This window comes from Garra rufa, chromosome 7, assembly GCF_049309525.1.
Source record: "Garra rufa chromosome 7, GarRuf1.0, whole genome shotgun sequence".
NCBI lineage: Eukaryota > Metazoa > Chordata > Actinopteri > Cypriniformes > Cyprinidae > Garra > Garra rufa.
This window is the reverse complement of record NC_133367.1, coordinates 42490928-42516270: the sequence shown is the minus strand read 5'-3', so window position 1 is coordinate 42516270 and position 25343 is coordinate 42490928. Positions and strand designations below refer to the sequence as shown.

The 25343-nt window shown below is 39.4% G+C and overlaps 1 protein-coding gene across 1 annotated transcript in view; it reads left to right on the top strand.

Annotated features, from left to right (window-relative positions):
• The window catches only part of anos1b (anosmin 1b), a 103480-nt gene that overhangs the window by 75653 nt on the left and 2484 nt on the right, over window positions 1–25343 (top strand). Inside the window, exons 9-11 of the mRNA XM_073844775.1 lie at window positions 7189–7344; window positions 7937–8031; window positions 15238–15406. Coding sequence (XP_073700876.1) covers window positions 7189–7344; window positions 7937–8031; window positions 15238–15406 — 420 coding nt within the window. The remainder of the gene's footprint in view (window positions 1–7188; window positions 7345–7936; window positions 8032–15237; window positions 15407–25343) is intronic.

Here is a 25343-nt window from a genome sequence, read left to right as displayed (position 1 = left end):
TAAAAGCGAGATTTAAAAGTTTGTCAAGACAAACTTTAAGTGGCTTGAAAAGCCTGATCAGAAAGTGTGAAAAAGTTTGAAGGTTTTAGAAATTGTAGAAATGTTAAAAGTTTAAAGATTAAAGTTTAAAGTAGTTTTAAAGGAACACTCCACTTTTTTTGGAAATAGGCTCATTCTCCAACTCCCCCCCGAGTTAATAAGTCGACTTTTACCGTTTTGAAATCCATTCAGCCGTTCTCCTGTTCTGTCGATATCACTTTTAGCATAGCTTAGCATAGATCATTGAATCCTATTAGACCAATAGCATCGAGTTCAAAAATGACCAACGAGTTTCGATATTTGTCCTATTTAAAACTTGACTCTTCTGTAGTTATATTGTGTACTAAGACCGGTGGAAATGCAAAGCTGCGAGTTTCTAGGCCGAGAAGATTAGGAACTACACTTCCATTCCGCGATGCTATTGGTCTAATAGGATTCAATGATCTATGCTAAGCTATGCTAAAAGTGATATCGACAGAACAGGAGAACGGCTGAATGGTTTTGAAAACGGTAAAACTCAACTTATTAACTCGGGGGGAGTTGGAGAATGAGCCTATTTCCAAAAAAAGTGGAGTGTTCCTTTAAAACTACTTTAAACTTTAATCTTTTTTGACTGAAAACCATAACATTTCTACAATTTCTAAAACTTTCAAACTTTTTCACACTTTCTGATCAGGCTTTTCAAGCCACTTAAAGTTTGTCTTGACAAAAATTGTGATAAAGTGGAGTGTTTCTTTAAAGTTTGAAAGTTTTGAAGGCAATACAGTCTGTCAGATGGATGAATAAATGGATAGATAGCATGTTGATAGCATGTTTCTAACTTATTTAGCATATTTAGCATATTTTTAACTTATTTAACATGTTACTAGCATGTTGCTAGCACGGTTAACAAGTTACTAGCATGTTGCTAGCATGTTTCTAGCATTATTAGCATGTTGTTAGCATATTTCTAGCATCTTTAACATAACATGATTAACATGTCAATAGCGTGTTGCTAACATGTTCATAGCATGTTAGTATCATTACCATTTTGCTAGCATGTTCTGATTAGCAAAGCACTAGCATGTTTCTAACACAATTTACATGTTAGCATGTTTCTAGAATGTTTCTAACATGATTACCATGTTACTAGCGTGTAGCTAGCATGATTAGAATGTCGTTAGCATGAGGTTAGCATTACTAGTATGATTATCAAGTTATTAGCATGATTAACATGTTGTTAGCATGTTTCTAACCTAACTAGCATGTTGTTAGTATGTTTCTAGCATGATTAGCATGTTAACATGTTACTAGCATGATTAGCATGTTGTTAGCATGTTTCTAATATGATTAGCCTGTTACTAGCATGTTTTAAAGTAGTTTTAAAGCTTAAAGCTTGAATGTTTTGAAGGCAATACAGTCTGTCAGATGAATAGATGTATAAATGGATAGATAGCATGTTTTAGCCTTCTGCTAGCATGCTTTTAATTTATTTAACAAGTTACTAGCATTTTGTTATCATGTTTATAGCATGATTATCATGTTTCTAACATGATTAGCATTCTGTTAGCATGTTTCTAGCAAGTTTGTAACATGATTGCCATGTCAATAGCTTGTTGCTAGCATGTTGATAACATGTTGTTAGCATCATTAACATTTTGCTAGCATGTTTCTAGCATGATTAGCAAAGCACTAACATATTTCCAACACAAATTTACATGTTGTTAACGTTTCTAGAATGTTTCTAACATGATTAGCACATTACTAGCATGATTAACGTGCTGTAAACATGTTTCTAGCATGTCTAACCTAACTAGCATGTTTTTAACATGTTTCTAGCATGATTAGTATGTTGTTAACATGTTACTAGCATGATTAGCATGTCGTTAGCATGTTTCTAACATATTAGCCTGTAACTAGCATGTAGCTAGCATGATTAGAATGTCGCTAGCATTTTGTTAGCATTAGTAGCCTGTTGTTAGCATGATTAGCAAGTTACTGGCATGTTTCTAGCATGATTAACATGATGTTAACAGTTTTGTCAGTTGGAGTTTGAATAGTGTTGATCATTTGAACATTCCCTCAATGTAAGTCAATGGGATTTTTATGATTTTTAATCTTTAATTTTAGGAAAAACAGTAAGTCCGATCAGTTAGAAAAGATCCAGCAACTGGAGTCAGATCAGTCTGAAGATCTGGCCTGAGTTTGGAGTTTGTAGAGTTAAAGCTCTAAGAGGAGGAGCAGTCAGAAATTTTTGTCTCTGAAGAAAAAGAATAACTGTAAGTTTAAATAGCATTTAAGTAAGTTGGCTTTCTCAAGCTAACTTAATAAAGGCGCTTTAAAGGGTTCTTCACAGTGATGCCATAGGAGAACCATTCAGTCAAAGGTTATTTAAAGAACCATCTCTTTCTTACATTTTTATAATCTGAAGAACCTTCTTTCGCCACAAAGAACCTTTAATGAAACAGAAAGGATCTTCAGATATTGAAGGTTCTTTATCAAACCATTTAGACAAAAAATGGTTCTTCTAATTCATCGTGAAGCACCTTTATCTTTAAGAGTGTTTAAGAGGCTGCTTAAATCTTTCAGTCATTCTGCAAACAGATTCCAGACACAAAATGATAGTTTTGAAAAGCAATGTGTTGGCTCTGTTTAGATTTATCTAGAGCACAAACTAGCATGCTGAAATATTTGAAGGCATAATCCATTTATCTAAAAAAAAATTAAATTCCGTCTTCTTTGCTGTCCAAACTTTTTTTTTTTTCACTTTCTAACTTATTTTATGTCTTTAATATTTTTCTCTCTGGTTTTATCAGCCCTCTGTTATTTCTCTTGAGGTCTGTTGAACACCACATCAGTTATATCGCCATATTCCCTTAAAGTAATGTACTGCAGACTACCCAAGATTTCATTCGTCACAGTTTATGAAGAGGGAAGAATTGTCACTGAAACAGAAACAAATATAATTCAAAACATCAGAGCTCGCTTTTTGTCATTTTGTTATAGGAAATCTATAACGGTGCAATCTTACAGAGAGAGTCCCAAAGATGCCTCAGGTGCTTCTCAGATGTTTCTCCTGAGAAAAGATCCTATATTATGAGAGTTTCAGAAGATGAACTTCTTCCAAGATCAAATTGTCGAAGCAAAGGCATCCACGTTAATTTTATAACTCTGTACTCTGTACAACAATTGTTTTCATTTGTCCGTTCATTTTATGAGAAACATCTGTGACAGACTTGATACTTGAACGAAACTTAATTAGAAGATCTCCATTACATCTCCTGAGCTATGAAAGCAACCTCTGAAGCGAAGATCAGACGCCAAACATTGGCTAAATGTAGAAACTCTGATTTCATTGATACCCTTTATTTGCTTAAATTTTCACATGACGTCATACACCTCAGCGAAGTTGTGGCTAAAAATGTTTGCTTTTAAGTTTTCAAGTTGAAAGTATTGCAGTTTTTTTTTATTTTTTTTATTTTTTACCAAAGACGATAACTGAATATGAAACACATTTATAGTAGGAAGTCTATAGACGGTTTCATCGGGCGCACGCGCCTGGACCTAAGTTAACTTCCGGTCTGTGTTTGTTTATCTGTCTGGTTCGTGTCGCGGGCTACAAACGCAGCTAATAATGAGTAATGAAGTTGGTCTCAGGTTATTGTGCTGTGGTATGTGTTTCCCAAACATTTATTTATTTGTGGCGACCTGCCACGATATAAAAACCGACTGATTTTCCAATTGGAAATAATAGACTAATTCATTAATCTGTTAATAGACTTCGTTGAATAAACGTAATACACGTTTAAAAATCAAACCCAGGCGTGGGTGTTTTTATATCACTGTATTTCTGAAGAAAGACTGTCTTTAGAAAATGTCATTTTCATTTCATCCTGCATAAGGCAGCGTTTTTAAATTAAGAGCTGCTTTGTCTATAGCCATTACCGGGGAAACCTCGTTTCTCGTGCTTAAAGCACCTCCTACTGGGAAGTAATGAGTTTGCATTTTTAATAAATCAGTCTAATTTACGCAGCCAACATATTTCGCTTGTTATTAAAAAAATAATCTACTCTAGAAGGACTTAGCTGTTGTTATTGATTCTATTTGGATGTATACCGGAAGTTAAGTTTGGGCCACAAAAGCGCTCATGCGCAGTAACGTTTGTTTATGTTGTTGCCGTTGAAACCGTCTATAGAGTAAGACTCATATTTTTGTTGAAGCACAAAAACTAGTGTCACCATTTGAGTCTCCATTGTCCTGTCATCACAAACTCTTGCACTACACATCTTGGACTTCATCCCCCACAAGCCACTGCACCAATCACTGCTCACACCTGCTCCTCGTGACCCACTGCACTGATTGCTGCACACATCTGTTCCTCATCACACTGACTGCATTTAAGCTTCTCACACACACAGCCACTCGGCGAAGTCTTATCTTTCCTCTTGGTCGTAATTCTGAGCGTTTCTTCCCGTGTTTGTTTTCCCGTGTGTTTGATTCCTGGACTCCCTCTTGTGTTTGATTCTCGCTGCCAGCCCCAACCTTTCTGCCTGTTTTTTGACTACGATTTCTGCCTGCCCCTTTGTGTTTGTTTTGTCTCTAATAAATGCTGCGAATGGATCCGCACGTCTCTGACCTTCCTTGTGACAACTAGAGTGTAAAGAACTTACTTAAGTCTTAATTAAGGGTCTTAAGAGTCCTAAGGTCATTGCACACCGACTCCAAATTATTGTATATGTTTCTCAGGGTTTTTTTTTTTTTTTTTTCGCATTCGTCATCCTTACCCATCAAAATGCTTCCTACAGATGCGAAAACACAGAAAATCGAACCTGATCCAAATTTTTTTATGACGGATGAAAGTTTCGGAGATTGCATTTTTTTTATAGTTTGTCTGTTATAGTTTGTTTGTTGTAAAAGTTTGGTGCTAAAATTAGCCAGGTATTTTTGGTCACCAGGTTGTTTTTTGGTCAATTCCATGCCACATATGCAGTACATAGTCTTTAATTTTGAAAATTTTAACCTGAAAAGTTGCTTATTAAAATATATGGAAGGCCTTTTCCGCCACTGAATAAAACATTAAAAAAGGTTATTGCGACTTATCTCACAATTCTGACTTTTTAAACTTACAATTGCAAGTTATAAAGTCAGTAAATATCTCACAATTGTGAGAAATAAAGTCAGAATTGTGTGATACAAAAAATATGAACTCGCAATTCTGTTAACATATCTTTTTAACTCACAATTGGGACTTTATATCTCACAGTTCTGAGAAAAAAACTTTGCGAGAAACAAAGTCACAATTGCGAGAAAAACAAGTCAGAATTTATATACAAAACAAGTCAGAGTTTATATCCCGCAATTCTGACTTTATAACTCACAACTGTACGTTTATATCTTACAGTTCTGAGAAAAAAAGTCAGAATTGCGAGATGTAATCATGAAATTGCGAATTAAGTCAGAATTGTAAGATATAAACTCGCAATTCTGTTAACATCAGGTTTTTTCTCCTCAGAACTGGACTTTCTAACACACAATTGTGAGTTTATATTACAGTTCTGAGAAAAAAGTCAGAATTGCAAGATACAAAGTCACAATTGTGAGAAAAAAAGTCAGAATTGCAAGTTTATATCTTGCAATTCTGACTTTATAACTCGCAATTGTGTGTTTATATTTTACAGTTCTGAGAAAAAAGTCATTGCGAGATGTAATCTTGAAATTGTGAGTTACTAAGTCAGAATTGTGAGATATAAACTTGCAATGTTGTGAACATATCAGTCTTTTTTTCTCCTCAGAACTGGACTTTATAACTCACAATTGCGGGTTTATATCTCACAATTGAGAAAAAAGTCAGAATTACAAGTTTATATGATGCAATTCCGAGGAAAAAGAGAGAATTGTGAGATGTAATCTTGAAATTGCGAGTTATTAAATCAGAATTGTGAAATATAACTATATTCTATATTTATATTGACAGAATTGCGAGATACAGAGTCGCAGTTGCAATAAAAAAAAGTAAGAATTGCTAGAAAAGTCAGAATGGCGAGTTCTGAGAAAAAAGTCAGAATTTTGAGATACAAAGTTGCAATTTTGAAAAGAAAGAAGTCAGAATTGCAGAATCTCATAATTCTGACTTTATATCTAGCAATTCTGACTTTAAAACTCGCAATTGTGCATTTATATCTCACAGTTCTGAGAAAAAAAAGTCAAGATCTTTGTGAGATTGTGAGATGTAATCTAGAAATTGCGAGTTATTAAGTCAGAATTGTGAGATATAAACTTGCAATTCTGTGAACATATCAGCCTTTTTTTCTCCTCAGAACTGGACTTTATAAATCGCAATTGCGACTATATCTCACAATTCTTAGAAAAAAAGAATTGTGAGATACAAAGTCGCAATTGCAAGGAAAAAAGTCAGAAATGCGAGATACAGAGTCGCAATTGCAAAAAAAAGGTCAGAATTGAGATTATATCTCGCAATTCAGACTCTATTTCTCGCAATTGAGTTTAGATCCCGCAATTCTGACTTTATAACTTGCAATTGTGCATTTATATTTTACAGTTCTGAGAAAAAAGTCATTGTGAAATGTAATCTCGAAATTGATGTAAACTCACAATTGCGAGAAAAAAGTCAGAATTGCGAGTTCTGAGAAAAAAGTTCTGTGAAAAAAGTCGAGGTACAAACTCGCAATTGTAAGAAAAACAAGAAAAAATTGCTGACTTAATTTCTCACAACTGTGAGTTTATATCTAGCAATTCTGACTTTATAACTCGCAATTGTGCATTCGTATCTCAGTTCTGAGAAAAAAGTCTGAATTGTAATTCTGTGAACATATCGGTCTTTTTTTCTCCTCAGAACTGGACTTTATAACTCGAGTTTATATCTCACAATACTGAGAGAAAAAAAGTCAGAATTGCTAGTTTATATCTCACAATTCTGACTTTATATCTAGCAATTCTGACTTTACAACTCACAATTGTGCCTTTATATATCACAGTTCTAGTAAAAAAGTCAGACTTGTGAGATACAAACTTGCAATTGTGAGAAGAAAAGTCAGAATTGTCATATAAAAAGTCACAATTAATTTATTTTTATTCAGTGGCAGAAACGGGCTTCCATAAAAATAATAAAGGCTATTGCCAGATGTAAATGAATCTCCTCTCTCATTTTAGCCTCCTCAAATGGGAATGTCCACCTTCCTGGAGAGTTCTCCAATGAGATTCCCGTGTCCCATTCGTCTCCCAGTATCCTGAGGCTGGAAGCGGCCGCCCCTCATTATCACGACAACCAGCTGCAGGTCAAGGTCTTCTGGAAGAGCCGGATCCCAGGCAAGTGGCGCACAAACTAAGGTCATTCAGAGGTTACTTACATGCATCTGCCTCCCAACAAGAAACACTCTCAGATGACGTCGGTCACGCAACACGGATCTGTTTGTTGACGGTCCATCGGATCCATGTGTGTCCTTAAACCAAAGCAAAGCAACGGCATGACTAATGATTTATGGAAGAACGTTACCAAACATAAATATTATCTATCCGGCATAAAAAAGACAATCTCGCAGGGATGTCCTCTCTAGAGTCTTTCCAACAGATTATTCACGATCCGCTCCAAAAACACATTTGGAGACACGATGGTCTTCAAAGAGAAGATTCCAGCGAAACCGCTAGCGCTCATAAATACAGGCTGTTGATTTACTGTTATCTCCTGGAAAGAAAGGCATGAAGAGTGATTTAATAATGCCGCTACCAGTGTGAAATCAAAAACAGATGAAGGTGAATGACGAGCCGACGCGGGTTTGAACAAAGATGTCATGTTGCCTGTGTGCGGAGCAGGAAGCTCAGAGCGTCCTCAAAATGTTCTCATGCTGCCTCACAAACAGAGGAACATAACCTACAACGGTCTCTCTTGTTTCTCCTGTAGAAAACCAGAAGGAGTCCAGTTCATATGCTCTGAGATGGTATCCTGAAGTCTGTGCCCATAACCTGACAAAAGCCGAGAAAACAGCCACAGTTCAGGTGTGTCTCCATTTTTATCAGAAGTCTGAAATAACCTTTTATTTTATTTTATTTTGTTTCAAAGTCCATGTAAGCATCTAGTGGTGGATAAAGTACAATCATGGCCAAAAGTTTTGAGAATGACACAAATATTACTTTTCACACAGTTTGCTGCTCAACTGCTTTTAGATCTTTGTTTCAGTTGTTTCTGTGATGTACTGAAATATAATTACAAGCACTTCATACGTTTCAAAGGCTTTTATCGGCAATTACATGACATTTATGCAAAGAGTCAGTATTTGCAGTGTTGGCCCTTCTTTTTCAGGACCTCTGCAATTGGACTGGGCATGCTCTCAATCAACTTCTGGGCCAAATCCTGACTGATAGCAACCCATTCTTTCATAATCACTTCTTGGAGTTTGTCAGAATTAGTGGGTTTTTGTTTGCCCACCCGCCTCTTGAGGATTGACCACAAGTTCTCAATGGGATTAAGACCTGGGGAGTTTCCAGGCCATGGACCCAAAATTTCAACGTTTTGGTCCCCGAGCCACTTAGTTATCACTTTTGCCTTATGGCACGGTGCTCCATCGTGCTGGAAAATGCATTGTTCTTCACCAAACTGTTGTTGGATTGTTGGAAGAAGTTGCTGTTGGAGGGTGTTTTGGTACCATTCTTTATTCATGGCTGTGATTTTGGGCAAAATTGTGAGTGAGCCCACTCCCTTGGATGAGAAGCAACCCCACACATGAATGGTCTCAGGATGCTTTACTGTTGGCATGACACAGGCCTTTTTCCAGATGCCCCAAACAATCGGAAAGAGGCTTCATCGGAGAATATGACTTTGCCCCAGTCCTCAGCAGTCCATTCGCCATACTTTTTGCAGAAGATCAATCTGTCCCTGATGTTTTTTTTGGAGAGAAGTGGCTTCTTTGCTGCCCTTCTTGACACCAGGCCATCTTCCAAAAGTCTTGGCCTCACTGTGCGTCAGATGCGCTCACACCTGCCTGCTGCCATTCCTGAGCAAGCTCTGCACTGGTGGCACTCCGATCCCGCAGCTGAATCCTCTTTAGGAGACGATCCTGGCGCTTGCTGGACTTTCTTGGATGCCCTGAAGCCTTCTTAACAAGAATTGAACCTCTTTCCTTGAAGTTCTTGATGATCCTATAAATTGTTGATTTAGGTGCAGTCTTAGTAGACACAATATCCTTGCCTGTGAAGCCATTTTTATGCAACTCAATGATGGCTGCACGCGTCTCTTTGCAGGTGACCATGGTTAACAATGGAAGAACAATGATATCAAGCATCACCCTCCTTTTAACTTGTCAAGTCTGCCATTCTAACCCAATCAGCCTGACATAATGATCTCCAGCCTTGTGCTCATCAACATCCTCAACTGAGTTAACAAGACATTTACTGAAATGATCTCAGCAGGTCCTTTAATGACAGCAATGAAATGCAGTGGAAAGTTTTTTTCGGGATTAAGTTAATTTTCATGGCAAAGAAGGACTATGCAATTCATCTGATCACTCTTCATAACATTCTGGAGTATATGCAAATTGCTATTATAAAAACTTAAGCAGCAACGTTTCTAATTTCCAATATTTATGTAATTCTCAAAACTTTTGGCCACGACTGTACACAAGACAAGCTCTTGAGTAAAAGTACAGATATCCTTATTTTTAACCCTTTGAGCGGTACGGTCCCACATATGGGATTTAGAACGTTCGGTGACGTCACGCAACTGACAAATTCAAACTGCGCTTTGACGCTTTGGCTGGCGCTGAGCCAGAGACAGACGAGCTCTGCGCTTGTCATATAATCACAACTATGCAGTGTTTTTAACCACATAACACTTATTTTAGGTTTCAGACATTTAAATACACATAAGTACTAGTAAAAGGAGACATTTAGAGTTTGTAAAATACACACATATGTCTATGGAAGCAGCAAATAACAATCTATTCAAATATAATTTGCATATGTGTTTTATTCATATCACATACACATAGGCTAAGTAACTAAAAAGTTCACTCTATTCCTCTCCTAGTTCACCAGCCACTTACTTGCATGTATTTCGGGAGAAACGGAAGAATTTTGAGATTACATCTCACAATTCTGACTTTTTTTTCTCAGTACTGTGAGATATAAACGCACAATTGCTAGATAGAAAGTCAGAATTATAGGATATAAACACAACTGCATGAAGTAAAGCTTGAATTGCGAGATATAAACTGGCAATTCTATAAAATAAAATAAAATGCTGGCAACATGCTAGTAACTTGCTAATCATGCTAACAACATTCTAGTAACATGCTAAGCATACTAGAATAATGTTAACAACATGTTAGTAGCAAGTTAATCATGTTAGAATCATGCTAGCAACATACTAGTAACTTGCTAATCATTGCTAATAACTCGCGAATCATGTGAACAGCATGCTAGCAACATGTGACATGCTAATCATGCTACCAACATGCTAGTGACATGCTAATCATGCTAGCAGCTAGTGAAATGCTAATCATGCTAGCAACATGCTAATAATATGTTAAACATGCTTATAACATGCTAGTAACATGCTAATCATGCTAGAAACTGGCAAATAATGGTAAAACATGCTAGCAAAATGCTAGTGACATATTAATCATGTTAGAACCATTCTACTAACATGCTAATTATGCTAACAACATTCTAGTAACATGCTTAGCATACTAGAATAATGTTAACAACATGTTAGTAGCAAGTTAATCATGTTAGAATCATGCTAGCAACGTACTAGTAACTTGCTAATCATTGCTAATAACTCGCGAATCATGTGAACAGCATGCTAGCAAAATGCTAGTGACATGCTAATCATGCTAGCAGCTAGTTGACACGCTAATCATGCTAGCAACATGCTAGTGACATGTTAATCATGCTAGCAACATGCTAATAACATGTTAAACATGCTTGCAACATGCTAGTGACATATTAATTATGTTTCTACTAACATGCTAATTATGCTAACAACATGCTAGTAACATGTTAATCATGCATGTTAATCAAGCTAGCAACATGCTAATCATGCTAGCAACTTGCTTATCATGCTAACAAACTGCTACATACTAATCATGACGGAAACATGCTAACAACATGCTAGTAACTTTCTATCTATCTATTTATCAACTTTAAGCTTTTAGAATTACTTTAACTCTTCAGACTGGAAACTTAGAACTTTTACACTTATTATAACATGCTAGTAACTTGTTAAGCATGCTAACCACATGCTAACAACATTCTAGTAATGTGCTAATCATGCTAGAATCATGTTAACAACATGCTAATTATGTCAAAAACATGTTAACAACATGCTAATCATGCTGGAAGCACGCAAACAACTGGAAAATGATGTTAAAACATGCTAGTAACATGCTAATCATAATAAAATAATGCTAACAGCATCCTAGTTGCATGCTAAACACGCTAGTAAATTTTAAAGGTTGTTTTTTTAATCCCACAGTAAGGACACAGAATAAGCAAATAAGCAAATATTTTATTGTATTACCAGAACATACACTGTCAAAATATTAAAACGAAACGTCACACTTTAGTTTGGGAACCAATTCTCACAATCAGCATACTATTTACTGTGTGTTTAGCCTCAATCAACTCCTAATCCGCTGCTTATTACTAGTTAGTGAGCTAGTTACATATGTGCTCTATGATATTGTGCTTTGAAATGTTTGAATTGTAGTGAAATTTGCTCAAATAATATCTCTGATGAAGTACAGATGTCTAAACACGAAACAATGTTGACGGTTGCTGTGTGGCAAGTAGTTTGATACCCTAACATTTAAAATTGGGCCTTTTCTGTTCCACATGAGAAAAAGAAAGGTGAATAAATGATGGCAGAATGTGGTAAGCTATCCGTTTAATGCCTCACAACCATCATCATATCGACTTGCAGTTGCTAATACTGAAGAGGTGAAGTCACACCAAACCTGTGTGTGACCCTTGAATCTATCCTCAGCTGACTCGTTCCTACATCTGACTTCTTTGTTGGCTGATGTTTACGGAGCTGAATAGTGTAAGAGATAATGGCAGCGCTGCCCGAGAGCACTGTGTTTCCACACATGATCCGTCATCACAATAGAAACGTGTCTTGCTGTGATATCCTTACGCTGCGGACGGCTGAAGCGCTAATCTGATTCAGTCTCCCCAGAGCAGGATGCAGTTACTGTACTGTGTTTCTCATTTACTCTCTCCATTCACTCTTAGCTCACTTCCACAGACACTACCCTTAACAAAAGAAGTACAGTCGTGGCCAAAAGTTTTGAGAATTACATAAATATTGGAAATTGGAAAAGTTGCTGCTTACGTTTTTATAATCGCGATTTGCATATACTCCATAATGTTATGAAGAGTGATCAGATGAATTGCATAGTCCTTCTTTGCCATGAAAATTAACTTAATCCCGAAAAAAACTTTCCACTGCATTGTTAAGAAGGCTTCGGGGGCGTCCAAGAAAGTCCAGCAAGCGCCAGGATCGTCTCCTAAAGAGGATTCAGCTGCGGGATCAGAGTGCCACCAGTGCAGAGCTTGCTCAGGAATGGCAGCAGGCAGGTGTGAGCGCATCTGAACACACAGTGAGGCCAAGACTTTTGGAAGATGGCCTGGTGTCAAGAAGGGCAGCAAAGAAGCCACTTCTCTCCAAAAAAAACATCAGGGACAGATTGATCTTCTGCAAAAAGTATGGTGAATGGACTGCTGAGGACTGGGGCAAAGTCATATTCTCCGATGAAGCCTCTTTCCGATTGTTTGGGGCATCTGGAAAAAGGCTTGTCCGGAGAAGAAAAGGTGAGCGCTACCATCAGTCCTGTGTCATGCCAACAGTAAAGCATCCTGAGACCATTCATGTGTGGGGTTGCTTCTCATCCAAGGGAGTGGGCTCACTCACAATTTTGCCCAAAAACACAGCCATGAATAAAGAATGGTACCAAAACACCCTCCAACAGCAACTTCTTCCAACAATCCAACAACAGTTTGGTGAAGAACAATGCATTTTCCAGCACGATGGAGCACCGTGCCATAAGGCAAAAGTGATAACTAAGTGGCTCGGGGACCAAAACGTTGAAATTTTGGGTCCATGGCCTGGAAACTCCCCAGGTCTTAATCCCATTGAGATCTTGTGGTCAATCCTCAAGAGGCGGGTGGACAAACAAAACCCCACTAATTCTGACAAACTCCAAGAAGTGAAAGAATGGGTTGCTATCAGTCAGGATTTGGCCCAGAAGTTGATTGAGAGCATGCCCAGTCGAATTGCAGAGGTCCTGAACAAGAAGGGCCAACACTGCAAATACTGACTCTTTGCATAAATGTCATGTAATTGTCGACAAAAGCCTTTGAAACGTATGAAGTGCTTGTAATTATATTTCAGTACATCACAGAAACAACTGAAACAAAGATCTAAAAGCAGTTTAGCAGCAAACTGTGTGAAAACTAATATTTGTGTCATTCTCAAAACTTTTGGACAAGACTGTATACTTCAGGTTTGTTTTATTACGTATACTTAAGTTCAAGTATATTTGAAGTATACTTCATGTAGTAGGTCTACAAATATCAGTGTCCTAGTAGTTTACTTGTAAGTGTACTATTTCGATACTCCTTGGGACTAAACTGGCCCACTTTCTAGAATACAAAAGTATACTTTTTAGTATACTATACTAGTTTACATTTATGTTTTCAGTTTGTACTGCATGTTAGCAACATGCTAATCATGCTAGTAACATGCTAACAACATATTAGCATCATGCTAATCATGCTAGTGACAAGCTAATTCTAGAAACATACTAGCAAATTGCTATCAATTCTAACAACATGCTAGTAACTTGGAAATCATGCTAACAACATGTTAGTAACTTGCTAATCATGCTAACGACATGCTAGCAACTTGTTAATCATGCTAACAACATGCTAGTAACTTGTTAATCATGCTAACGACATGCTAGTAACTTGCTAATCACACTAGCAACATGCTAATAACTTTTTAATCATGCTCATAACATACTAATCAACTTTCTTTTAGAACAACTTTAGACGTTAAACTCTTTCAGACTTAAAACAGTCAAACTTAAAACTTTTAAACTTTTAAAAACAATCAAACTTTTCAAACTTTATGGTCTGACTTTCTCAAGCCAACTTTTTCTAGTTATACTATACTTCTAGTTTATTTTATTAAGTATACTTGAGTGAAGTTCAAGTATATTTTTAAGTGTACTTCATGTAGTAAGTATACAAATATCAGTGTACTAGTAGTATGCTATTAAGTGTACTATTTCAATACTCCTTGGGACTAAATTGTCTCACTTTCTAGTGTATAAAAGTATACTTTAAGTATAACAGTAGTAAACTTTGAGTACACAACTAGTTTACATCTATGTTTTCAGTTTGTACTGCAAGTATACTAAAAGTGAACTTATAGGTGTACTGATAGTTTACTAATTAAATTTTTAGTACACCTTGAAGTGTAGTCTCAGTAAAATACTAGTTTAGTAGTTTTATACTGCAAGTATACTCGTAAGTTTTCTTTAAGTCATCTTTACATCATACTTTATGATATCTTTATGTCTCTATTTAGGTATTAATTTGTATATATTTTGTTATGAATATCTGAACACACAAAACATCAAAAGAAAGAATAGTATCTGCTTATAAACACTTGAATGTGGGTAAGTTTCTTAAAAGACTATTGATAATAATTGTAGATGGAGTTGATCAACAGCCAAAGCTTAACGGTCATTATTTCCTCTTCATGGGTCGACATTTTATTTCATTACGTTCCACAGTTTTCCATATCTATGGTTTTGATGCTGTTTTATGTCTGACGATTGTGTTAGATTACATGTGGAAGCATCTGTTGTTTCGGTTTCTTCTTCACTTGTGTTTTGGAAATTCTGTTCAGAAGATGTGTAATAGCACCCCTAGCGTATAACAATGAAAACACAGATTCTCAAAGCACAAGTAGAGCTCATATATACTCAGACTTTTCTAAATATAAGTCAAATATACTTAAAAGTCATTTTAAGCATATTTCTGAGAGGTATATAAAACACAATTCTGAGAATTACATAAAAAGTAGACTGAAAGTTTAAAGTTTAAAAGAAGTATACTAATAGCACACTTGAATAAACGTCTTTTTCATGAGGGTATAATGTTGTGCTGAGTAATAACTGAGCTGTTTCTGCTTTTCAGGGAACACATTTTGTGATTACTGGCCTGCTTTTTGCCTGTAAGTACCGTGTGGCAGTGAAGGCCGTTACAGGACAAGAGCAGAGGTCAGAGGTCACGACCTCTGTTACCACCCCACTGTGCTCAGCGCTGATGGGCCGGAGGAAAAAACCTGCTGCCTGTGCCAGAGATGGTGAGATGAGATCGCATTTCACCCTAAAATCAAAAGGGAGAGAACAATTAAAAGACTGAGTTTTGCATTAAGAAAAAATCTCCTTTATCCTAAAAAATACCCTCAAAATAAGTTTTGTTTTTTAAATGTTAAAAAGCCATAATTATGACAAAAAAATGTTAATCAGTCAATCAATTACAAAGACAAAAAGTCAGAATTATGTGATTATTTCTCCACAATGAAAGCATACAGTGTCCAGGACTTATAAGAAATATTACTACCATGTAAATCATAATTATGAGATTTAAAAAAAAAAATTTTAAATCGTAGCATTAAAAAACTAACTCTGACATAAAGTGTTAGAAATATGAGTTTAAAACTATTAATTATGAAGTGTAAAGGCATAAAATTAAGTATTTATTAGGTATAAAGTCAATTATTATGGGACACCACATTGACATAAACATTAAAAGTGAAAATTATGAAGTAAAACGTAGTTGATTTACAAGTTTATATATCCAAAGAAAGTACTAATTGTGACATAAACAGTCAAAATTATTTAAAGTCGTAATTATTAGATTACATTGACTTTTTCTGTTTTATTTTCATGCTAATTGTGATCATTTTGAACACAAAAGCTTTAATTAGGAGAAGTAAAACAATAACAACAACATTATTATATTAAATGACATTATATAATAAAATATTGTAGAATTACAGTAATGTCTGACTGAAAAAAATCTCCTTTATCCTAAAAAATACCCATAAAATAGGCTTAATTTTTGAAGAGTTAAAAAGCCATAGTTATGACAAAAAGTTAAAATTATGAAGTAAAAAGATGATTTGATTATATACATTGTAAATTATTGTAAGGCGAGGACTCAAGGAAGCGTGTAAGATCCAAATGCAGCTTTAATAAACAGATCGTAGTCAAACAGGCAGGGTCAAAACTCCAGCAAACAATAACATCCAGGGCAAGACAAAAGCATAATCCAGATAAACACAGCCAGAGTCCAAAAACCAGAGAGGGCAGTCCGAAAAGTAACAAATGAAATAAAACAATGAAACAAGGCAAAAACTATGACTAAGAAACAGAACAAAACAATGGCAAAATAACTATGACTATGAAACAAAACAAGGCAATGAAACAAGATAAACGCTTGGTAGAGTCCGCAAACAGCAAAACAATACTTCGCAGGGCCTGTATGGAAAAGGCCCTGCTTAAATCTTCACCAAACAGGAAGATACCAACGAGGCAGCAGAGGGAGCAGCAACAGTCAGAGAGTAAGGGCTCCCTCTGCTGGCCTGGCGTTACAGATCCCCCCCTCTAGGAGCGACTCCTGGCGCTCCAAAACAACAGTCCATAAGGGTGGGGGAACAGAGGCAAGATAGGGGTTGGGACGGTGGGCCAGGTCCATGAAGGGGAACAGGTCCAGGGTCAGGGCTAGGAGCGTAGAGCAGGTATAGACAGTGAAGCACTGGAGGACCTGGGCCATGGAGCGGTGGCAGACAGTGGAGTAATGGAGGTCCTGGGCCGTGGAGCAATGGCAGACAGTGGAAACTTGGAGGTCCTGGGCAATGGAGCAATGGCAGGCCTGGATCGTGGAGCAGAGGTGGGCCTGGATCAAGGAACAATGGCAGACAGGGAAGCTTTGACTGATCTGGCAAAGCAGGAGGCCTAGGCGGCGCAGGCAGAGCAGGAAGCCATGGAGGAGCAGGTAGAGCAGGGAGCCTTGGCAGTGCAGGCAGGGAAGGAAGCCATGGAGGAGCAGGTAGAGCAGGGAGCCTTGGCGGTGCAGGCAGAGCAGGACGCCATGGCGGAGCAGGTAGAGCAGGAAGCCTTGGCGGTGCAGGCAGAGCAGGAAGCCATGGTGGAGCAGGCAGAGCAGTAAGCCTGGGTAGCCATGGCAAAGCAGTCAGTTCAGGAGGCCATGGTGGCACAGGGAGCTTGGGTACTACCCCCTTTTGAGGATCTACAGCGGGAGCTGACTCCTCAGGGGGTTCCGCCGTGGACGCCGCCTCCATAAGAGGCATTGGCGCAGCGGACACGTGGATAGACTCATGGACAGAAGAGGACTCTGGAGCAGGCTCGTGGACAGATTCATGGACAGACGAGGCCTCTGGAGTGTAGTGTGCAGCCCACACACTCAAAATGGTGAATACCATCACAGGCAGTGTGGTGGTTAATGGGATGCCTGTAGCCCGCACTGACATTAGAGGAGGGTCCTTGACACAGGTAATCAAGACATGGCGAGGCTCTGGCAGATCCGACGAGACATGGCGAGGCTCTGGCAGATCAGACGAGACATGGCGTGGCTCTGGCAGGTCAGACGAGACATGGCGTGGCTCTGGCAGGTCAGACGAGACATGGCGTGGCTCTGGCAGGTCAGACGAGACATGGCGTGGCTCTGGCAGGTCAGACGAGACATGGCGTGGCTCTGGCTGGTCAGACGAGACATGGCGTGGCTCTGACAGGTCAGACGAGACATGGCGTGGCTCTGGCAGGTCAGGAGAGACGTGACTTGGCTCTGGACGCTCGGGCGAGACGTGACTTGGCTCTGGACGCTCGGGCGAGACGTGTGTTGGCTCTGGAATAACAGCAGTAATTAGGCTTGGTTCATGAAGATCTGCTGTAACTTGGTTTGGCTCATGAAAATCAACTGTGGCTTGGCTTGGCTCAGGGACAACAGCAGCAACTTGACTTGGCTCATGGAGATCTGCTGTAACTTGGCTTGGCTCAGGGACAACAGCAGCAACTTGACTTGGTTCATGGAGATCTGCTGTAACTTGGCTTGGCTCATGGAAATCAGCTGTGGTTTGACTTGACATGGACAACTCAGCTGTAACTTGACTTGATTCAGGAACAACAGCTGTAACTTGGCTTGACTCATGGGGCACAGCTGTGACTTGGCTTGACTCGTGGGGCACAGCTGTGACTTGGCTTGACTCATGGAGGACAGCTGTATCTTGGCTTGACTTGTGGGGCACAATAGCTGTATCTTGGCTTGACGCATGGAGAGCAACAGCTGCATCTTGGCTTGACACAGAAAGTGTAGCCCTGACTTGACTTGACACCGGAGGATCAGGCAGCACTTGACTTGATGTCGGAGGAACGGCTGTGACTTGACTTGGCTTTGAAGGGATGGCTGTGACTTGACTTGATGTGGGATGAGCAGTTGTGGCTTGAATTGGCTTTAAGGGAACAGCTGTGACTTGACTTGGCTTTAGGGGAACAGCTGTGACTTGACTTGGCTTTGGGAGAACAGCTGTGACTTGGCTTGATTTTGCAGGAACAGCAGATGTGAGGTGACTTGATTTAGCAGGAACAGCAGCTGGAAGGGTAGCCATGACTAATGCAGACTCAGGATAAGCAGACAAGATGTGAGTAGGCTGTGGCTTGGCTGATGTGAATTTAGGGAGACCAGCTGCACGTGCAGACATCAGTGGCATATCTCTCATGCTGGATACCAGGCTGGGATGGTTAGGTGTGATGTTAGCGAAAACTGATTTGGTGGCTGGGAAGTAAGCAGACGCTGGCTTGGCTGATGCTGTGACATAAGGTGGCTGTGGCTTGACAGACATGGCGTGATCTGATTCTGGAGCAGCAGACTTGATGTGGGCTGGTTCTGGCATCAGGATCGAGGCTTGGCGTGGGTCTGGCATGGTGGCCATCTTGGGTGCAGACTGTGGTGTGGCGGCCATCTTGGATGCAGGTTGTGGTGTGGCGGCCATCTTGGGTGCAGGCTGTGGCGTGGCGGCCATCTTGGGTGCAAGCTGTGGCGTGGCAGCCATTTTGGCCGGGGACTCTGGCGTGGCGGCCATCTTGACAACAGGCTTAGGGTTGGCAGCCATCTTGGGTGCAGACTCAGGCATGGCAGCCATCTTATGAGCATATTCTGGAATAGCGGCCATCTTGCAAACAGGCTCTGGGACGGCAGGCATGGCGTGAGCAGGCTCTGGGACGGCAGGCTTGGCGTGAGCAGGCCCTGGAGCGGCAGGCTTGGCGTGAGCAGGCCCTGGAGCGGCAGGCTTGGCGTGAGCAGGCCCTGGAGCGGCAGGCTTGGCGTGAGCAGGCCCTGGAGCGGCAGGCTTGGCGTGAGCAGGCCCTGGAGCGGCAGGCTTGGCGTGAGCAGGCCCTGGAGCGGCAGGCTTGGCGTGAGCAGGCCCTGGAGCGGCAGGCTTGGCGTGAGCAGGCCCTGGAGCGGCAGGCTTGGCGTGAGCAGGCCCTGGAGTGGTCCTTGGAGCAGCAGTCATGACGTGAGGAGGCCTTGAAGCGGCAGACATGACGTGAGCAGGCCCTGAAGCGGCAGACATGACGTGAGCAGGCCCTGAAGCGGCAGACATGACGTGAGCAGGCCCTGAAGCGGCAGACATGACGTGAGCAGGCCCTGAAGCGGCAGACATGACGTGAGCAGGCCCTGAAGCGGCAGACATGACGTGAGCAGGCCCTGAAGCGGCAGACATGACGTGAGCAGGCCCTGAAGCGGCAGACATGACGTGAGCAGGCCCTGAAGCGGCAGACATGACGTGAGCAGGCCCTGAAGCGGCAGACATGACGTGAGCAGGCCCTGAAGCGGCAGACATGACGTGAGCAGGCCCTGAAGCGGCAGACATGACGTGAGCAGGCCCTGAAGCGGCAGACATGACGTGAGCAGGCCCTGAAGCGGCAGACATGACGTGAGCAGGCCCTGAAGCGGCAGACATGACGTGAGCAGGCCCTGAAGCGGCAGACATGACGTGAGCAGGCCCTGAAGCGGCAGACATGACGTGAGCAGGCCCTGAAGCGGCAGACATGACGTGAGCAGGCCCTGAAGCGGCAGACATGACGTGAGCAGGCCCTGAAGCGGCAGACATGACGTGAGCAGGCCTTGAAGCGGCAGACATGACGTGAGCAGGCTTTGAAGCAGGCTTTGAAGCAGCAGACATGACGTGAGCAGGCCTTGAAGCAGCAGACATGACGTGAGCAGGCTTTGACACGTGAATAATTCCAGACATGGCGGTTAAATGTGGAGAATGATGAGTGGCAGATACTGAGGAATAGCAGGGTTCCTCATCAGCTATCCCCACAGTAAACGAGGAACCACTCAATCGGAGAGCAAAGTCAATGTATGTTTCTAGAGTCCAGCGAATTTTCCCCCCAGGTAACTGTGAGCGAACGGGTTCATTTAATCCATGACAAAAAATGTCCTTAAGCGCCACATCATTGAAATTTACTAGATGACACAGTTCACAAAAGTCCATAACATATTCCTCTATGCAACTGTTACCTTGACGAAGACGGAAGAGGCGTGATGCTGCATCCATGGTGATCTGTGTTGCAAAAGCCGCTGGATCTTTGGTTGGCGAAGTATTTCTGTAAGGCGAGGACTCAAGGAAGCGTGTAAGATCCAAATGCAGCTTTAATAAACAGATCGTAGTCAAACAGGCAGGGTCAAAACTCCAGCAAACAATAACATCCAGGGCAAGACAAAAGCATAATCCAGATAAACACAGGAAGAGTCCAAAAACCAGAGAGGGCAGTCCGAAAAGTAACAAATGAAATAAAACAATGAAACAAGGCAAAAACTATGACTAAGAAACAGAACAAAACAATGGCAAAATAACTATGACTATGAAACAAAACCGTGGCAAAAACAAGGCAATGAAAACAGGGCAATGAAACAAGATAAACGCTTGGTAGAGTCCGCAAACAGCAAAACAATACTTCGCAGGGCCTGTATGGAAAAGGCCCTGCTTAAATCTTCACCAAACAGGAAGATACCAACGAGGCAGCAGAGGGAGCAGCAACAGTCAGAGAGTAAGGGCTCCCTCTGCTGGCCTGGCGTTACAATTATTTAATAAAAAGTCCCAATTATGACATACAAATTCTAAATTCTTTAATAAAAAGTCCTAATTATGACTAAAACATTCTAAAAAGTCCCAATTATGACATAAAAATTCTAAATTCTTTAATAAAAAGTCCTAATTACGACAGAAACATTCTAAAAAATCCCAATTATGACATAAAATTCTAAATTCTTTAATAAAAAGTCCTAATTATGACTAAAACATTCTAAAAAGTCCCAATTATGACATAAAAATTCTAAATTCTTTAATAAAAAGTCCTAATTACGACAGAAACATTCTAAAAAATCCCAATTATGACATAAAATTCTAAATTCTTTAATAAAAAGTCCTAATTATGACTAAAACATTCTAAAAAGTCCCAATTATGACATAAAAATTCTAAATTCTTTAATAAAAAGTCCTAATTACGACAGAAACATTCTAAAAAGTCCCAATTATGACATAAAATTCTAAATTCTTTAATAAAAAGTCCCAATTATGACATAAAATTCTAAATTCTTTAATATAAAGTCCCAATTATGACAAAAAAATTCTAAATTCTTTAATAAAAAGTCCTAATTATGACAGAAACATTCTAAAAAGTCCCAATTATGACATAAAAATTCTAAATTCTTTAATAAAAAGTCCCAATTATGACAGAAACATTCTAAAAAGTCCCAATTATGACATAAAAATTCTAAATTCTTTAATAAAAAGTCCCAATTATGACAGAAACATTCTAAAAAGTCCCAATTATGACATAAAAATTCTAAATTCTTTAATAAAAAGTCCTAATTATGACTAAAACATTCTAAAAAGTCCCAATTATGACATTAAATTCTAAATTCTTTAAAAAATTTAATAAAACATTTTTTAAAAAGTTTTTATTTTAAAAAGTCCTAGTTATGAAAAACATTCAAAAATTTTAATAAAAAGTCTTAATTATGACATAAAAATTCTAAATTGTTTCATAAAAAGTCCTAATTATGACATAAACATTGTAAATAATTTAATTAAATTACATTGTATGCCATAATTAAGACTTTCTAATGTCAGAATTTGTCTAATAATGTCACAGTTTATCTCATAATTTGTCATTTGATTATTTTTAATAGTGATAATTTAGAACCTAAAAGCTTTCATTAAAAAAGAAGTACAACTATAAGATTTATTAGTTAAGCTAAGAATGAGCAATACTTGATCAGCAGTTATGAATCTTAGGTTATGTTAATTGTTAATGCATTATTAAAATCATAAGTTTTGTTTGTTACAGTTTTTCTCGATTGGTTTGGCTCATTTCTTGAAACCGAGATGACATTCTCAAAATAACATGGACAAATCTCCAAACCACCTTGCAATTGTTCACAACAGAATGTCATTTTTCATTGGTTTTATCAAATTGCAAATGCTTTAGTACATGTCTCAAGTGACTCTGTGCTTTTTTTTCAAATGATTATGTACACGTAGCTACAGTTAGCACAATGAGCCCACATTTAGCACATTTTCCAAATAAATAGATCTTGCTGATCTAAACTGATTAGTTGATTTTTCAGTGAAATGGTTACTCTCTCCAAAACATATCAGCATGGTTTCATTGTGTAAGTCATCATATGCACAATTGTCTGTTCAACTGTCAAAATTAGTCAAAGATATAATACCATGAAAGAATTTCTTGGAACATTTGATAAATTTATGACAGTACTTGACAATCAATCAGGTGAAATTAGAACTAACGAAGGAGCAGTTTCCCACATCTCAGATGACCAATCAAACAGTTTGTTTAGTTACCTGACAGGTGTTGTCTATGATTATGACTGCTGCCAAAAGTATATAGACAGAGCTTGGCCCGGGGCCAGTTTCATTTGCAGTATGAACATGGAAGCACCTCGCCAAGTACAACAGCAACTTCCTGCTCGAGGAAGAGGAGGAAGAAGAAGAGGAAGAGGAGGAGTGAGAATGTGTGGAGGAATAGGGGGAAGAGGCCGAGGAGCACGGAGGCACCATGATGTCCCAGATGAAATCCGGGCCACCCTTATTGACCACGTTATAAACCATCGCCTCACAATGGCAGAGGCAGGTCGCCGAGTGCAGCCTAATGTGCCTCGGTCTACAGTCTCCTCCATCATCCAAACCTTTCGCAGGGAAAACAGGTACAGAACTATTCTATTGAACTATTCAGTGTTGGTGTGTGTGTAGGCCTAGAGTACTGTAATATCTTCATGTGATGTTATATGATACTATAAAAATGACAAAGAAAAAAAATGGAGAAAATACTGTGAATAGTATTCCAGTCACTGTGCAGTGCATCACACTTTTAGTACCATAAAACAGCAGTACAATTACATTGGTAACTCATTTTGTAACAAATTTACAGTGTTGACCTTTGACTTGTAAGTCTAGGATTGGACGACAGCCTCAAGTGGGTGGCAGAAGAAAACTTCTAAATGAACAACAAGAACGAGAAATATGCAACATGGTCATTGCAAATAATGCCATCACACTGAGACAGATTCGTAATGCAATCCTTCTAGACAATGTAATGTTCCAAAATATAAACTCTATCAGCATCTCCACAATAGACCGGGTATTGAAGAAACATCAGATGACCATGAAACAGATTTACAGGGTACCATTTGAGAGAAACTCTGACAGAGTGAAAGAGCTGCGGTACCAGTATGTGCATGTAAGTCAACTACTGGTTGTCTATCATTGTAACACTATTACAGTAAGACATGGTTACCACTTTTTTTTGTTTTGCTTTATCCTTTTTACCTTCAGAATCCAGCTTTGTGTGACTAGAGCATTTTGCCTAGAAATTGTCTTCAGTTTTTCACTCCCTCTTTTTACAGTACTTTAGATCCTCCCTGCAGTATCTGTCTCTACTTGACTGATTAGATTTATTTTTATTCTATTGTAGAGAATAATGACATTAGAAGGCAACGAAACCCCTCACAACCTAGTGTTCGTTGATGAAGCTGGCTTCAACCTGGCCAAAGGTCGAAGGCGTGGCCGTAACATCATTGGCCACCGAGCCACTGTGGATGTCCCAGGCCAGCGAGGAGCAAATATAACAATGTGTGCCGCTATATCAGAAAGAGGTGTGGCCACACACATTCCCAGTTTAGGACCCTATACAATACACAAAAGCTCCTCAATTTTTTGGACCACCTTTATACTGATCTGATCCCGGAAAATGAGAGAGGTGAAGAAGGACCTCAGCTACCACATTATGTCATTGTGTGGGATAATGTGAACTTCCACCGTGGCCCACGCATCAGAACCTGGTTCACCACCCATCCCCGGATGCTAATGGAGTTTCTTCCACCTTACTCTCCTTTCCTAAATCCAATTGAGGAGTTTTTTTCAGCTTGGAGGTGGAGGGTGTATGAGCATCAGGCTCAAGACCAGAGGGCCCTGCTGCATGCAATGGATGCTGCATGTGAGGACATCACAGGGGATCAATGTAGGGGATGGTTGAGACATTCACGCCGTTTCTTCCCTCGCTGCATCGCAAGAGAAAATATCCGTTGCGATGTGGATGAGAATTTATGGCCTAACAGAGAGCAGCGCGTCGATGGCCAGGAGGATGAGGATGGTGGCCAGGAAAGAGAGGGTGACAATGGCGACCACTGAAAATATTACTGTACTATAGTTCTGAAACTTTATTTACAGTATGGTAGGCTAGAGTTTTTTTTTTGTTTTTTTTTGTTTTTTGTTTGTGTTTATAACTGTTCACATTTACAGAATCCTGTATATGTTTTCTTTTCACAGTATGTTCTCTAATGTTAACATTTCTTTGTACGAATAAAATTTTTTACAGTTTCCTTGAGTATGAGTGGTTTATTGGAGGCTGATTTTACTGTAAAATCTTTTAGTTTTATTCATAGTGGTATTCTGTTGCTAGACCTGTGCCTCAGTGACAAAACGTCTAAGCATTTTGACTTGCAGTGCTTAAACAATGCCAAAGGTATAATGCATTTTGGGGGCATTGACTATTTATATGAGAAGGATATTTAGTTTTGACACATGGATAAACTGTTTTGGGAGAGATATGAGCTTTTGCAGGGGATCCATGGTGTTGTGCTAAACCATCCAGGTTATTTTGACAAAAGCACTAAATGAATGCACATGT